The sequence below is a fragment of the Amblyraja radiata genome, chromosome 32, assembly GCF_010909765.2.
Source record: "Amblyraja radiata isolate CabotCenter1 chromosome 32, sAmbRad1.1.pri, whole genome shotgun sequence".
NCBI lineage: Eukaryota > Metazoa > Chordata > Chondrichthyes > Rajiformes > Rajidae > Amblyraja > Amblyraja radiata.
Genome location: NC_045987.1, coordinates 8,407,983 through 8,423,457, shown reverse-complemented (window position 1 = coordinate 8,423,457; position 15,475 = coordinate 8,407,983). Strand labels below are relative to the sequence as shown.

General features: G+C 38.8%; 1 protein-coding gene across 4 annotated transcripts in view; it reads left to right on the top strand.

Moving 5' to 3' along the window:
* Nucleotides 1–15,158, top strand: part of tbc1d13 (TBC1 domain family member 13) — a 34,980-nt gene extending 19,822 nt beyond the window's left edge. Inside the window, exons 10-13 of one of the 4 annotated variants that reach the window (XR_004416647.1) lie at nucleotides 134–294; nucleotides 1,890–1,947; nucleotides 4,880–4,998; nucleotides 5,669–5,771. Coding sequence is in view for 3 of the 4 variants with exons in the window: in XM_033048967.1 (XP_032904858.1) it covers nucleotides 134–294; nucleotides 1,890–1,947; nucleotides 5,669–5,770; nucleotides 9,047–9,112 (387 nt within the window). In the remaining variant the exon portion in view is untranslated. Of the gene's footprint in view, nucleotides 1–133; nucleotides 295–1,889; nucleotides 1,948–4,879; nucleotides 4,999–5,668; nucleotides 5,772–9,046 lie in introns of those variants that run through there. The other 3 variants (XM_033048967.1, XM_033048968.1, XM_033048969.1) reach the window with 3 other exon arrangements.
* The last annotated feature ends 317 nt before the right edge of the window (nucleotides 15,159–15,475 follow it).

The following is a 15,475-nucleotide window of genomic DNA, read 5'->3' as shown; positions in this document are numbered from 1 at the left end:
TGTTAGCTGCGTGGAAGGAAGCCTTGAGAGAGCATTAATGCCGTGGAAATGTAATGGCCTGTATTTGCACTTTAAATACTATGCAATAGCTTTTATGTAATTCAGGCCATTGCTTGACATGTTTACATTCCAGCAAGAACAGAATATCAAGCCACAATTTTTTGCCTTTCGCTGGCTCACACTGCTGCTGTCCCAGGAGTTCCTTCTTCCTGACGTTATCCGAATATGGGATTCCCTCTTTTCTGATGTCGACAGATTCGATTTCCTCATCCTCGTCTGCTGTGCCATGTTGATGTAAGTTGCAAAATCCATCATTTTTCTGATGTGGGAGAGCTGTTGTGCTATTTCAAAGATGCTTTCTTTTCAATTTGTTTTTAATGTGAGGCTAGCCAAGGCTGTCTGACAGCCGGGTTCATTGAAATTGCCTGGTCTGTTTATTTGTAAGCTGCTTCATGTCGCCTGCTGTGGTAGGAACCAGAGGTGGTCGGAAAAAGTTTTTGCACAAAGTATTGTATGCCCCAAACACGCTGCCAGAAGTAGTGGTGGAGGCAGACATGATAGTGGCAATTAAGAGGCTTTTGGATAGGCACATGGATATGCAGGGAATGGAGGGATTTGGATCATGTGTGGACAAAAGAGATTAGTTTAACATGGCCTCATGTTCAACGTGGACATTGTGGGCCAATGAGCCTGATTGTGTGCTGTACTGTTCTGTGTTCCAACAGGTTATCAGAGCATTAGAGTAATCCATTTAACTAATTTGTACATGGCTGATACTTTTTAACAAATGTTTTATTTTTAAGAGCAGCTGTCAGCGTCTTTCACCCCTTGTTCCTCAGCCAGTTCTTTGAAAGTTCTATCTAATTTGTCCCATTACTCTTGGTCCATACATAGATCTTTGAGAATTTACCTTTTTTAAGTATTTCTGAAGCTCAATTCATGCATCGGATGTGGGTACTATCAATATGATCTGGAGTGGAACTTGGTATTGAAAATGGACTGCTTTGATGTAAATGGTGCTGAACATTCCAGTTTTTGAGTCCACCTTTAGGTTTATGCACCAATTCAGTACTGGGGAAATGCCAAACTGTTAGAATGACCTTTCTCTTGGGTGCACTGAACCCCACCTATCCTTATAGCATTGTTTCAAGAGCAGGGGAGCAGGGTTTATTTTCCGCTTATCCTGGGCATTATTTATCTTTCAGCCAATATGACCGGAACAATTTACGTGATCATTATCTTATTTCTATTCATGAAATCTAGTTTTGTTCAAATTAATCTTCATGTTTCCTACATTGTTAAGTGACCAATTCTTTATTGAGTGTAAAATATTTGTGATGTTCTGAAGTTGTGAAAGAAATGTGCATTTTTAATTGCTATTATGAATGCGAAACAAAAAATAAACCTAAGTGCGATCAGGGAACCTGCAAATCAAATAAATGTATTGAATACATTTCCTTTGGTAAAATTGAAAGAGTGCAGGGTGCCCTGTCAAATATGGACGTATTTGAAATAGAATATACATTCCTGTCGTACCTCATTGTCAAGTTGGAAAGATTGTAATTAAGTGCAATCCTGGAGTACTAAAACTACACGATTTCTTGCAACAACAAAAAAAGCGGGATTCAGCAAGTTGCAAATTGCCTTACCAAGCAAGGTTAAAACTTACTCGCTTGTACGGCTGATTTGAAACTGGTTAAAATTTACAAATTGTTTTTTTTAAAGTTGATGCTGGAATACAATTAAATAAATTTATTTGAGCAGATTTAAATAACTTCAGACATTATCATGATATTTTTGTCTCACGGACTGTGAAAGGGCACCTATATCAAGATTTTTAAAAACTTAATTATTGCATGTTAGTGAAAGCTGTTGTGCTTCTCTTGCAGTTTAATTCGGGATCAGTTGCTAGTTGGAGACTTCACAATAAACATGAGATTGCTACAGGTGAGGAAATGTTCAAAATATAATCAAATCATGAAATTGCATTTTAAGATTGTCTAGGTTATTACTGAAGAAACAAAATAAGATTCCGACCACTTTAGCTGTTCATCTTGTAACTTTTGAAGAGCTTAGACTGATTAACAATCCAGGAGGGCAGTAGTGTTGTTTAGGTATCTCTACACTTTTATCATACTCTGGCCTCTGATGTGAATGCTCCATCCATGCCATAATAACATTTATGAATTAATTGAGGAGAGGTGGAGTCGGTCCTGTTAACATGGAAAGGTGTTTTGAATGTACATCGTTGAATTTTCATTAAAATGAGTATCCTTCTGGGTGCTTGCACATAGCTTGAGCTCTGACATCCATTCTCAGGGACTGATGAGAGTGATTTCTGCACCATCTTATTTAAAGGCATCAATGATAGCACTTGGTCGAAAACATTAGTCTGCTATTCTACAAAGGACATTAACCATTCCAGCACAATCAAATAGCACTACTTATTGTAGCATTTAATGTCTAGCCCGTTGCTTTGGAGTAAGCTCTACAAGATGTACAGGAACTATTAAATAATAATGATAAATATTTGTTTTCTGTTATGTCTTGTGCTAGCTTAGTGCCTCCCTTTGCTGGACCCTTTTGTTTGTAGCTTGTATGGTCGCACTTTTGGGGATGGCTCTCCTGGTGCTGCCCAGCCTTCTTTCCCATCTCCCTCACCCCAGTCCCCACACTGATGTGCTTTGGAGATGCCTCTCACTCCAAGGTGCAAGCAACTGCAATGAACATAAATAGTGCTGTCGTAAGAGATCCAACAGCATTGTACAATTGACTATGGCTTGTAATATCTAAAATAACCAGCCTCTCGTATCGGAGGACACAAAAAGCAAGGTCACTTTTCAGAGGCTGGGGGTCAATTCTGCAAACACACAGAAGACAAAGGAAGCCCTGAAGGAATTCCACTCTTATTGCCTCTTTAAATGAGGAATTCCACTTTTTTTCTCATCTTCCTGCCTCTTTCACTCTAGACTTGTAGAACTCCGAAACTCTGCTGTCCATATCTCAACTTGCATGATCTTATCCTGTGGGTGTGTTAAGCAATAATGCAGTTCTCGCTTTCAATGCTGTCATCTTTGTTTTCAAACCTCAAGCCTCCTGCTTTCTGTATTCTCCTCCACTTTTCCAGCGCCCTGTCCCTCATCCAACCCCCCTGCAAGGAACATGAGTGTCTTCAGTGGTTGTCTCATGAGTGTCTGTGATATTGATAGCTCCGAATATTGGCAGATGTCGCTGTAGGTGCCAAGGCCCTTGCCTCCTGTAACACATTTCTAAAGATGGCCACTTGGAGTCATACAGCATGGAAGCAGATTATTTGGCCAACTCGCCCATGGTAACCAAGATGCCCCATCCAAATTTGACCCAGTTACCCATGCCTGGTATGGTATAAACCCTCTAAACCCTATCCATTTTTATCTCTTTCTTCCTCTAAGTTGCTCTTTGCAAGATTATGTCTGACCAAACTTTTGATCTTCTGTTGTAATAGATGTATTAGTGCAAAGTCTTATTTGGTAAGACTTCAATTTGGAAACATTAAGGACACATAGTTATTGTAGCAATCTGGCAGGTGGAAGAAGCTTCAGAACTGGTTGGTGTGAGGATTTTTGTTTTCTTATTAGCATTGAGACATTTCAGGCAATGGTCACTAATAAATCATATGAAACCATAAGAATGAGGAACACACAACTGCTTGGGATTGTTGATGAAAATATTCCAGATGCCTTTTCAGGAAAGATAGATAAACACTTATTGGAAAGACATTCTGAAAGGAAGTAGAATGGGGGGAGGTTTACACACCATTTATTCCTCGGATGCGAGGGTTTTCTTATCAAGAGAAAGTAGAATAGACTTCTTTCCCTGTTTTTAGAAGAAGATGAGGTCTCATTGAAATGCGCAAAATTCTTGGCAACATTAACAGAGTGAGAGTACTAAGAATATTTTTTTAATGAAGGGCTAGGATAGGAAGATGATCATCCAGAACTAAAATAAAGAATTTCCACTCACAGGTAGGAATATTTGGAATTCTCCAACCAATGTTCAGTCATTTAATATATTCAAGGCTGGAACAACGGACTAATGGAATTGAGAGTTATTGAGATAGAATATGAAAGGTGGAGCAGGCCCAAGGAGCTGTATGATCTAGAAATATTGGCAGGGATTTGTTTGGCAATAGTACTTCCACAGCAGAAGGTTTCAGGACTGTAACACAATAGTGAAGAACCCATGGACAGTATATATCCAGGGTGGGATGGTATTTGATCCGGAGTGGAACTTGGTATTGAAAATTTACTAATTTGATGGAAATGGTGCTGAACATTTTAGTTGTTGTTTACAGGGGTTTCAATAATAAAGTTGAACTAATATATTTAGCTCTAATGGAATTGAAAATGGAGCAAGAAATTAGATGGAGGCAAGAGAAAACATTGGGTTTATAGTTAATTTGAAGACAAAGTGAATGTCTAATCAACCCTGAGCTGAAATTCTGGACATTTGTATTGAATTCTGTTTAACCCTGTGCAAAGCAGTGTGGTAAATTGAAGTACTTCACTTCAAATAATTTTGGTCTTGTGTGGTGGAGTTTGCTCAGATATCATATGTAGATATAACGTGGTAACATAATTTGATAAAATGAAATCCTTCAACGTGCAGAATAATGCACTGTCAGCTAGTGGACGGACCATGTGCCTAGAATAGTTTCCTCGTATTATTTTGCCTATTGCCCTCCCTGTTCACCAGAGATCTGTCTCCGCTGCCATGCAATCTTGCTTTAGAATAAAAAATGATCCATGTAATGGCACGGGGATACAGTTGGTGAGGAGGTTGCTTGTTTCAGTCTTTTGAAAAGTTGAAATGCTTTTAATCAAAAGTCATTTCGTTTCAGAACTGCACCATAGAAAATGGCCAAATTATATCTGCGTTTGCATTGCAATGACTGTGCATCAAGTTCTGAAACAAATTCTCACTTAAAAGGGGAATCAATATTCATCAATCCAAATCTGGGTATAAGGATATTTTTCTTCATTTTCTGTGTCTTCATTGCTTCAAATGCACTATTCTTACTTTGATATTTCGGATCTCTTTGCTGCCTTAGGATGGCGACTTCTGCTTTGGAACTGCAGTAGACTTTGGAGTTGGTTCAACACGCTAAAAGCAAAATTAGTCACTTAGTGAGCGGCTGTCCTCAGGCATATTTAACTTGACCTTCCTAAATTCTCTAATTCCTTCCTCTAATGATGTTGCAAGGAATTTTTACAAAACCTGAGCTTTTAATTTCTGAACATTTGTAATGTATATACTTCACACTGGAGTGTCTGTGCTCATCTCAGCTGATCTGAATGTGTCTGTCCATCTCAGTGTTTATGACTCTGTGTTTATCTGCCTCAGTCTGGCTATTGTTTATCTGCAAGTGCAGTGATTGCCTTCTGTGCTTTGTCTGCCATTACCTACATCTGTAAAATAACCTTCTTATCCCGCTTTCTGCCCATGTATATTTGCTTTACTTTGCTTGTGTGTGTCAGACAGTACCTTTCACTGTCTGGGTGTGTTTGTCTAAACATATGTTTGTATTAATACTATATATACTATTTCTAAATGTTTAACTTGTCACCTCAGTTCTCATGAGTAAGATGCTTCCTTTTTTCAAACTTGATAAGTGAGTTCCTCTTATCAGACAGTGGGTTCCTTTCGAAAAGCAGCACGCTGGGAACTGCCTTTGGGTCCCATCTCCAAAGATCGGGCGGGGGATTTCTCTGTCCCAAAGGCCCAGTTTTTGGTGAGTACTAGAAAATCTATAATTTTAACAAAAATAAAGGCCAAGGCTGGGCTGATCACAGTCAGTTTGTAGTTTGATTTGACACAAGCTAGAAAGTTTTGTCTCTCAGAGTTGTAGTCCAATAATGTCTATTCCATTTGAGCACAGACATTAATAACAAAACTTTAATAGGCAAATCACTAAACTAAAATCAGCATACTATCTGACTATAGACTATTATCTGAATGGTGGCCGATTAGGAAAAGGGGAGATGCAACGAGACCTGGGTGTCATGGTACACCAGTCATTGAAAGTAGGCATGCAGGTGCAGCAGGCAGTGAAGAAAGCGAATGGTATGTTAGCATTCATAGCAAAAGGATTTGAGTATAGGAGCAGGGAGGTTCTACTGCAGTTGTACAGGGTCTTGGTGAGACCACACCTGGAGTATTGTGTACAGTTTTGGTCTCCTAATCCGAGGAAAGACATTCTTGCCATAGAGGGAGTGCAGAGAAGGTTCACCAGACTGATTCCTGGGATGTCAGGACTTTCATATGAAGAAAGACTGGGTAGACTCGACTTGTTCTCGCTAGAATTTAGAAGATTGAGGGGGGATCTTATAGAAACTTACAAAATTCTTAAGGGGTTGGACAGGCTAGATGCAGGAAGATTGTTCCCGATGTTGGGGAAGTCCAGAACAAGGGGTCACAGTTTAAGGATAAGGGGGAAATCTTTTAGGACCGAGATGAGAAAACCATTTTTCACACAGAGTGGTGAATCTGTGGAATTCTCTGCCACAGAAGGTAGTTGAGGCCAGTTCATTGGCTATATTTAAGAGGGAGTTAGATGTGGCCCTTGTGGCTAAAGGTATCAGGGGGTATGGAGAGAAGGCAGGTACAGGATACTGAGTTGGATGATCAGCCATGATCATATTGAATGGCTCGAAGGGCCGATTGGCCTACTCCTGCACCTATTTTCTATGTTTCTATACTATGGATGCTGGGAATCTGAAATAAAAACACAAATAAACTGGAAAGGCAACAGATCAGGCAACTTCTGAAGAAAAGTCTTACACTTCTATCACATTTTTCATGACCTCTGGACTGCGCCAGATTATTTTGCCAATCCTCAAAAATCTCTCCATTCTCCTTTCAACTGTATATTTATTTCTGTTCCCCATAGGGTTACTAACCCACTGTTAGAAAGTGGGAGTGGGTTGAGCAGTTCTTTTTTGACCATTGACAAGATGGATCATATAGTCTTATTTTATGTTTTAAAGTTTCTATGTTTTCTGTGAAGATAGCCACGGTGCAGTGGATAAGAAGGGATACCTTGCCGAGGTTGGCAGACTATAGTTCACCAGTGTATCTGTGCCCAAGGTCTCTGTACTTCAGGAAATAGGATGGGGATTGAACGGGATTACAAAATTGGTGTGGGGTGGAGGGGGTGTGCACATAGCGTGGAGGAATTTGAACAGTGAGAATTTCATTTTGGAGGTGATGGGATACTTGGAATTATTGTAGATCAGCAAGGATGGTATAGGTGAGTGTAATATGATGCCAATTCAGACGCACTTTCTGGTTGAGCTTTGTGTGGAGATGAGCCTCATCAGGAGAGTGTTGGAACAATCTGAATCTGGAGGTTGAGATTTTTGACAGGATTTTATTGGCTGATGTACTGCAGACATTTCTGGCTCATTCGGATCAACAATCTGTTGGCATGCAATGTTCGCAGAGTTTCTTGAACTTCCAATGTACTCTCCAAGAGGATCATAGTCTAAGGAGGATCTCCCTGACTATGGTATAATAAAGCTCTTTCTCTGGAGGCCAAATGTGAGGACTGAAGAATACTTGCTTGGAGTTGGCAAACATGTGATTCCTTGCTAGACAGTTGCCACAGTTGAAGTCAGCACTGACTTCCAATTCCTATCTCGGCAACTCTTCTTGCCCAAAACCCACTGAGGTTGCTGCACTCATCCAATTTCATTTTTTTTTTTGTGCATAACCTTTTTCTTTCATTGATGGCCAGAAATCTTTCCTCCAAACCCAAGATTCTTTCCCCCAATCCCCTAAAATCTCTCTTATCCATTTTTGTCCGTGGTCTTTTAAAGATGCAGTTTGCCTTGCTGAGTATTTCCACCACTTGCTTTTTTTCCTGTGAAACTTACTCTAATCAAGCTTTGGCCTCCCATCCTTGTGACTACATTACATTTTGTTTGATTAAACACTTGTGAAAAGCCATCTTTAGCTATACTTTTAAACTCTGGTACCTTTCATCCAAAATCCGGAGGCTCTGATTTCTTTATTATAGCAAGTTATGATCTAGAGTGCATTGTTTGACAAGTATAGTGAAAGTAGGTTCAGTAATAACTTCCATTAGGTATTAAGTATACATAATGGAAAAAAAAGTCACATGGCCATGTGGATGGGACGTGGGACGGAGGCTAATTGCATCCCATTTAGAGCTCGTACAAACATGTAAAGTTAATTGACGCCCTGTGCTGTAAGACTTTTATGAAATTGTTACAAATTGTATGGCTGCTGAGACAAAGTTGAGTTGGCTCAGCCCCAACTCGTAGAATGTAACCATAGCAACTTATTCATATTATCCAGAGCACCATGTGGGCTATGAAGACCTAGTTTTCATCTGTTCAGTGTAAATATCTGAAAGTTCAGCAGGGTGTGAAACCGCGACCCATATATTCAGTGATTGGAATGCTAGTGTTGAATTCATGTCCGGGTTTTGACTCGGAATAGTTCATGTGATTCTTGGAGACTCCATTTCCAGGGGACCACAGCAATTAATCTCTAAGGATTTGTGAGCTGTCATTAGATGTAGATTGTGGCTCTTTTGGAAACATTCTTTGCCTCTGAATTAGGTGTGTTTATTCTTGTCCTACTCTCAAATATTATAATCCAGACTGACACTCGCAGTACAGTTTTGAGGGAATGTTGTATTGTTAGAAAGGCCACACGGGGGATGTTAAAGCAGGTGCATTTCTTACACCTCAAATGACGGTAGAAGTTGCAGGAGCATCAATATGCCTCAAATTTGATAGCCAATATCTATTGCTTAACCTTCACTGATTAAAAACAAAACAAATTATACAGTTGTTATCTCAATGTATGGAACTTTGCTTTGTGTAAATTGACTACCGTGTCTTCTATGTTTAAAAATACTATATTCTTTTTAAAGCTACAAACATGGCCTATGTAATATTCTGACAGTGGAAGTGTTCAAATGTTTAATTGGTATATATTTTGTCTCCTCCCCCACCCCTCCCCTCACACTGCTGACCAGGATTATCCAATTTCCGATGTTGACCTGATCCTGAAGAAAGCAAAAGAACTACAGGATTCTGCATAGCAACGTTGCAGCTCTGTTCAATATTCCAAAAACTGCCAGATACGCACATACAGCAAATATTTGGTGTGAAGGTGATCAAACCTACCTCTGTAGTGCCTTCTGAGATAACTTCTCCACACTGCTATGCAGTGTGTGGCGAAAGAGGTCTTTTACTCTGTACTTTGCAAATCTTGTGATTTTTCTCATCTCATCCCATTTATGTCACCACCCACCAATCCCTCCCCACTCTCCCCACCCCCCCCCCCCCCACACTCTCTTCTCCTCTTGTCTTTTCCCTCCCCGAACCCATGGGTAAAAAATCCTGAGAGATTCTTGATCTTTCTCTCTCCGCTGTGAATCAATGTGCATTAATGGTGCTAGGTATGGTCTTTGTTCATTCATAGGCACTCCAAATGAAGGTTAATGTCCTTTCATGAAGGAATATGGTTGAAGATTATAAACCATCCCTTATCACAGAACTAAAGGAAGCAAAAGCACAATTCTCTTAACATTGAGTCGATGCTAGATGTTTGCTGTCTTTATTGCTGTGATGGAGAGCTTGATTCATGAGAGATTGGTCAGCGGGTGAAAGATCAGTTACTGAGTCAAGCACTTCAAATGGAACTGCCCAACCCACACCAGAAACACTTAATCTAATGTTGCTTTAAAATGCAAACTGTAAACTCCTCGCTGTCATGAATTTTGAAACGTACAATAAGCTTTACCATGTTTCCGGTACTAACAGGAATACGCCCGCAAGAAATGAAAGTTTTGTCATGTTTTGAGGGACCAGGTGGTGTTTGACCAAAACTTTTCCAGGCATCAAAGCAATATTTTACAGGTCTAAGCCACTGCCTGTGGTAGTTAATATTTCCACCACATCCTACAAGATAATATTGTCTAAGTTCTTCTTTCACAGTTGTGAGCAGCATTTGAATGATAGTATAGACTTTCACTGATTGCCTCCCAGAGTAAGATCTGTTAATTGCTGCTGATTTGGACAAAATGCAAAATGTTTTGTTCCTTGACATTTCAGCTGCTGGTAACTCACACTAAGCACTCAGATTTGCTACATATCATATGAATCCGTGGTCATATCACCAGAGTTACATAAGATTTATACTACCCTCCAATTTCCCATGTTGATGCTACATAATATTTTTTTGTGATGTTTTGAGTATAACTCTTGGCGAGAGCAGTGGAAGGGGTTAAACATAAGGAGCTTTGCGAAACATTGTCCAAAGTGAAATCAGTTCTCTTAAATTTCCACCATTAACCCTTGGTTACTTTTGCTTCAAACACAGTTCACGGTTCAATTTAAATTTTAATAGTTATAGTTATACAAAAGATTTCAGCCAAGATCCAAAGCATACAAAAGCAGTTTGTAAAAAAAACCCATCTGAAGTTATCAAGTTTAATCTTTTAAGTGCAAATGTCAGGTTTACAGCTAATATTGATTTTCCTAAAGTTTTATTTCTTTAATTTCTTACCTATTTGTTACTTAATACTAAATCATCCTGACATTTCTATTTAAAAGAAAGCTTCACCTAACAAAAATGACTATTGCTGAAATGATACCAGATCTGTTAGACCTTGTAAAACATCATGGGGGAAAATTCCCATTTCGATTTCTGACTTTAACCACTTTTTAATCCGCTATTAGATTTGCCTGTGACTTTGGATTTACCCTGACCTTATTGAAAATATATCATTGCCCATATAAAATAATATTAGCTTAGAAATGGGCTGGACTAAACTTGCAGCATTTAATTCCTATAATTGGTCTTATCTTTCTAAAAATCCTGATAGTTCTTGGAGGACAATTACACACCATAATGAAGTGTGAAGGCTGCATGAATTATTGTGTGACGAATGTATAGATCCAGAAAATATCATCATTCTACTTTTCAATGTTTGCATGAATTTAAAATCAACCCGTAGTTCAGTTAGTCTCCAGCGTATGTAATGTGGTTTGTATTTTGATAATTGGTGCAAACTATATGTGACTGTGACAGGACCCACAATCTTTACCAGACATCACTACTTCACTGATCAGACACCATAACTCTCGAAGTTCTTGCTGTGGACCTAGGGTTAAGGACCTGGAGTTGCCCCTTCCACCCACCTAGGGTCATTTAATGCAATTACTGCTGTTACTACGCCAGTTGATCTTGTATTTCACCTGTACTCTGCTCCCATCTCAGCGTTCTTCACAGTTTAAAATAAAAATTTGAATGGAATAGGCAGCACAGAGGAAATTGCAAGACCAACTGAACACTTTCAGTGTTGGGTAAGCAAAAGGAGCTGGCAACTTTAAAAACATAGAAATGGATGGAAGAAACTGAGCATTCAGCTGCCTGCTGTCAAAATATATAACAGTGAACTTTCTGCTGTAAATGCTCAGTGAAGTTTTCATACAGCTCACTTCCTTTGACATGTACATCTGCAGGTTTGTTAGTGTGATGTTAAGATATGGAGAGTATTCTAATGTTTTGAAGCCTTGCTTTGCCTTGTTCCTTCTCCCATTCGATCTTTGTCTGACTGCCTTGTTTTATTCTCTACGAAGAGAGGTCTTGTGTTGTTTTTTTCGATGGGAACGAGAGCCCTTGTTTGTCAACATGCCAGAAGCTCCTCTGTGGTGCATGCATGACATCAATGTATCACAGTGTGCAAACTAACTACACCTGACAGTATTCAAACATTTATTTTCAAATGATGCTGGGAGAATCTCATAGGGGTATGGACTCTATTTAAATCTTGTTAAATTTCCTCCAATTAATCTTAAAATATCCTTCAGATTCACAGCACGTAATAATATAATCCTTTCCAATCCTCCATAAATCCTATGAATTTGAAGAAATAATTTAGTCACCCATCTGTTTTTTGCCACTCAGTAGAATTGTGGTCAGGTTGTAACTTAACTGTCCATCTGCTTTTTGTTTTTTTTTTACTTTACTATATAAACTTGGTCTTGAAATATCAAGTGTGTTTGATATCCACCACACTTTGTTTCGTGACATTATGGCTGAGTAACAATGGCGTCAATTTAATGGTCGTCCCCTTTGTTCTGCACCACACCAAGGGAATTTTGCTATATCATCCTCACGGTTTGTTCACCTTTCGTTGGGACAAACCATTGAAAATTTTGATTGAAGGTTGCCGAGGCTGTCATAGTTGGATTACTGGGTCTCAAACTGTCCAAAGGAGGCCGTTTTGAGACTGCAGTTTTATATCATGGTGGACCAGACTTTCCCTTGCACCTTCTCATCAAGGGAAAATTCCAATTTAATCCTGATTATTTTTCAAATTTTATAAGTATATCAACAAGTACATCTTGAATCTCATATTAGCCTAGTCATTGTCTGCTGCAATCTTAACCCCTTTGACATCTCTCTCCCACTGATATTTCCCTACATGTGAATGCAGGTGTCCATGTCTACCTTACTTATGTAATCCCGTCTTCTATTGACCGCCTGGCTAATGGTGCATAGGGTGCAGTATTGTGTTCGAAACTGTTTTTCTTGTTTCAAATGCGATAAATAGTAAAAAGCTTTAAAAAATAAATAAATAAAAGAAATCTTATTCTGGTGACTGGAGTTTAGTTTCACAAGGTTGGCATGTACTCATTATTTCTCTAATCTCTGGCAAAAGTATAATATACTCAACTCAGGTAAAGGAAAGATTACCAGCACTGCAAGATGAATTTGGATCAAGTTGGCATATGGAGAAAACTGACTGCCCCACAGCTGCAGTAGCGATCCCGGTTTCTATGCATGTTGTGCATGTTGCATTTTCTGCATAACTGTGTCTTGCATTATTCCTCAAGCACCCGATATGCATGCAAGTGCTTTCTATTACATTGTATCTGCCACTCCCTGTCTTACCTTTCATGAAACCCAACAAAAAGTCTGTATCTTGTATACGCTCTGACTGCTTTCTGTTCATTGGTATTCTATTTCTCATATACTGTACTTATTTCCCCTTACAAGCTTGCAGTCTGTAGATGTTGGTTTCTCCCCTTAAATGAGAACATAAATTGTCTTTCATGTACAGTCTCAGTGTCTGTTTTTCACTCATTCACGCATTTGTGTCACACTCAATGCCGTCTCTTTGTGTGTTATGGGAGAGGTGGTGGTCAGTGTTGGAACAAAGGAGTTAAAATAAGTGGCAACAGAAAGACTTGTTTCTGCAGTTGTGCAGTGTTATTTAAGAGTTGCTTGAAACAAGTTTAATATGGTTAGAATTATGTTCATTTATAATTAGATATCAAATGAACGGTTATGGTTTATTGTGCTGATGCCACAGCTATCAGGGCATGTTGACACTAACGAGAGACCAAAAACTGTTTCAATGAGTAGTTTCACCTAAATGTAGTAACTATCTATCTGTCAAACTGTGAATATTATTTTTATGTTGCTTTACAAGTTGCAATAGGTTTGGTTTTCAGGGTTGGGATTAATGTACAGGAGCTCTGCAGTTTATCCCATCTGTGAGCAAAGCCCAATAGTGCTAATGGGGTGAGTGGAGATATTGGGAATTAGACATCGAGTTGGAAAACTGATTTAAAGCTTTTACTTTGACACTTGCACTTCATTGCTGCTGAGAGGCTGTGGTCAATGTCATGGATGCTGTGGTGCTGGTGGATGCAGTTTCTAGGTGTGGGAAGGAAGCTTGGGTAAGCTTCCAACTGCTTCCAGGGTTCATCTGCAGCTGGATTAAGATGCAACTCACTCATTAGTAGATGGTTGATGGTCCACCTGATCCCAAGCTTGTGGAACTGTGATCCAACAGCAAGGGTGCTGCATTTCTGCCTGCTCAGATATGAAATTGTTAAGTCCAACGGAGGGTTAATATGAATCTGTGCTCTCAGAACAGAAAATGGCCTTTGTTTCCATGGTGGTAGAGAGGGAAGGAAAAAGACAAGATGGCAGGTAATTTTCCAACAGCAAGCTTGCCATACGCCAGAGAACTTTAATTTTGAGTTAAGTGATACCAATTGCATTCACCTCCCAAGATTTGTCATAATCGAAAATGTTGAACATTTGTGATTGATCTGGGATTGAAGCATGTTAAACAACCACTATATATAGAATTATTCTCTGAAGCTAATAATGCTCCACCCACAACTGCTGATTATTTACAATGACAGTCACGGAATCCTATATAGGAGAAAACCATTGATACGTTTGTGTTTCTCTACTTAAACATTTGCATGTGCCATCAAAAGCATAAATGCGGGAATAAATGGCTTATGTGTTTTCATTAAATTATTTGGGAATTGACGAAGGCAGCAATGAAACATACTAAATTACAGTGCAGAAAGGAATAAATGACAATTGCCAGTGTATGATATATAGAAACTGGAATATGTTGCATTGTAAAAGCTAGTAAATTATTTTTGTGTCATTAATAATGTAAACTTTTATTTCATGCAGAAAATAGCCATTTGTTGAGTGGCAAGTTTATAATTTGCTGCATTTTGTACAGGTCAAAAAAATCAAATCAATCAATTCAGCGCATCAGAAATGCAACAAAGAAAGGAAGTTTATTTACTACGAGAGCACAAATGTTATTTTACTGAGGAATTATAAGACAATGGTATATAAAGGGATTATGTTTTTTTCTGTTGATTACGACCTTGGATTAGTATCTCCCCACATCCTCCTCCATCCCTGTGTGTCGCCTGTCCAATGGTCACTAAACTTAAACAGGGTTCATTATCTAAATGCCTCCAATTCTTAAAATAAATAAGTCAAACAAGCCATTAGTGTCTAGCACCTAATGACGGTTTTGGAGGCAGGGGCATTTCATTTGAGCTTCTTCCACATAAGCTCTTAATTGTGTTTTTGGTTTCAATGAAGGTTTACTTAGTGTGATATTCCAATGACTGTTAATAATGTTTTCCCAAAACGATGTGCACTTGTATTTAAAAAAATAAATTTTTACAAATTGCGCTTAATGTCTGTCTGAATTTTAGAATTGAAATAAAATTGTTAGCGTATTTTGTTCAAAATGCACAATGTATATTGTTGTTTTGAAAAAATAATTAAAAAATATATCCATATTATTTTGGTTGTTTGATGTAATCTTTGTGCATCATTAGTTCCAGGTATTTGTCCATCTTCAATTCTCAACACTGCCATTTTTCAGCCAAGCTTTATCTTTCTAGGCATCAAGCTGTAGAATTCTATTCATAAACTTACTGCCCTTTCCATGTCTGAAGATGCTCCATGAAAACTACGTCATTGCTTCCTTCCATCTTCATGGTGCATTGCATCAGGAAGGCTGGAAGTACTGTCAAGTATACCTATCATCTTGGCCATTCCTTTTTTCTCTGTACTACTTTCTGGAGAAGGTACAGGAAGTTGCCTGGCTCCTTAGATT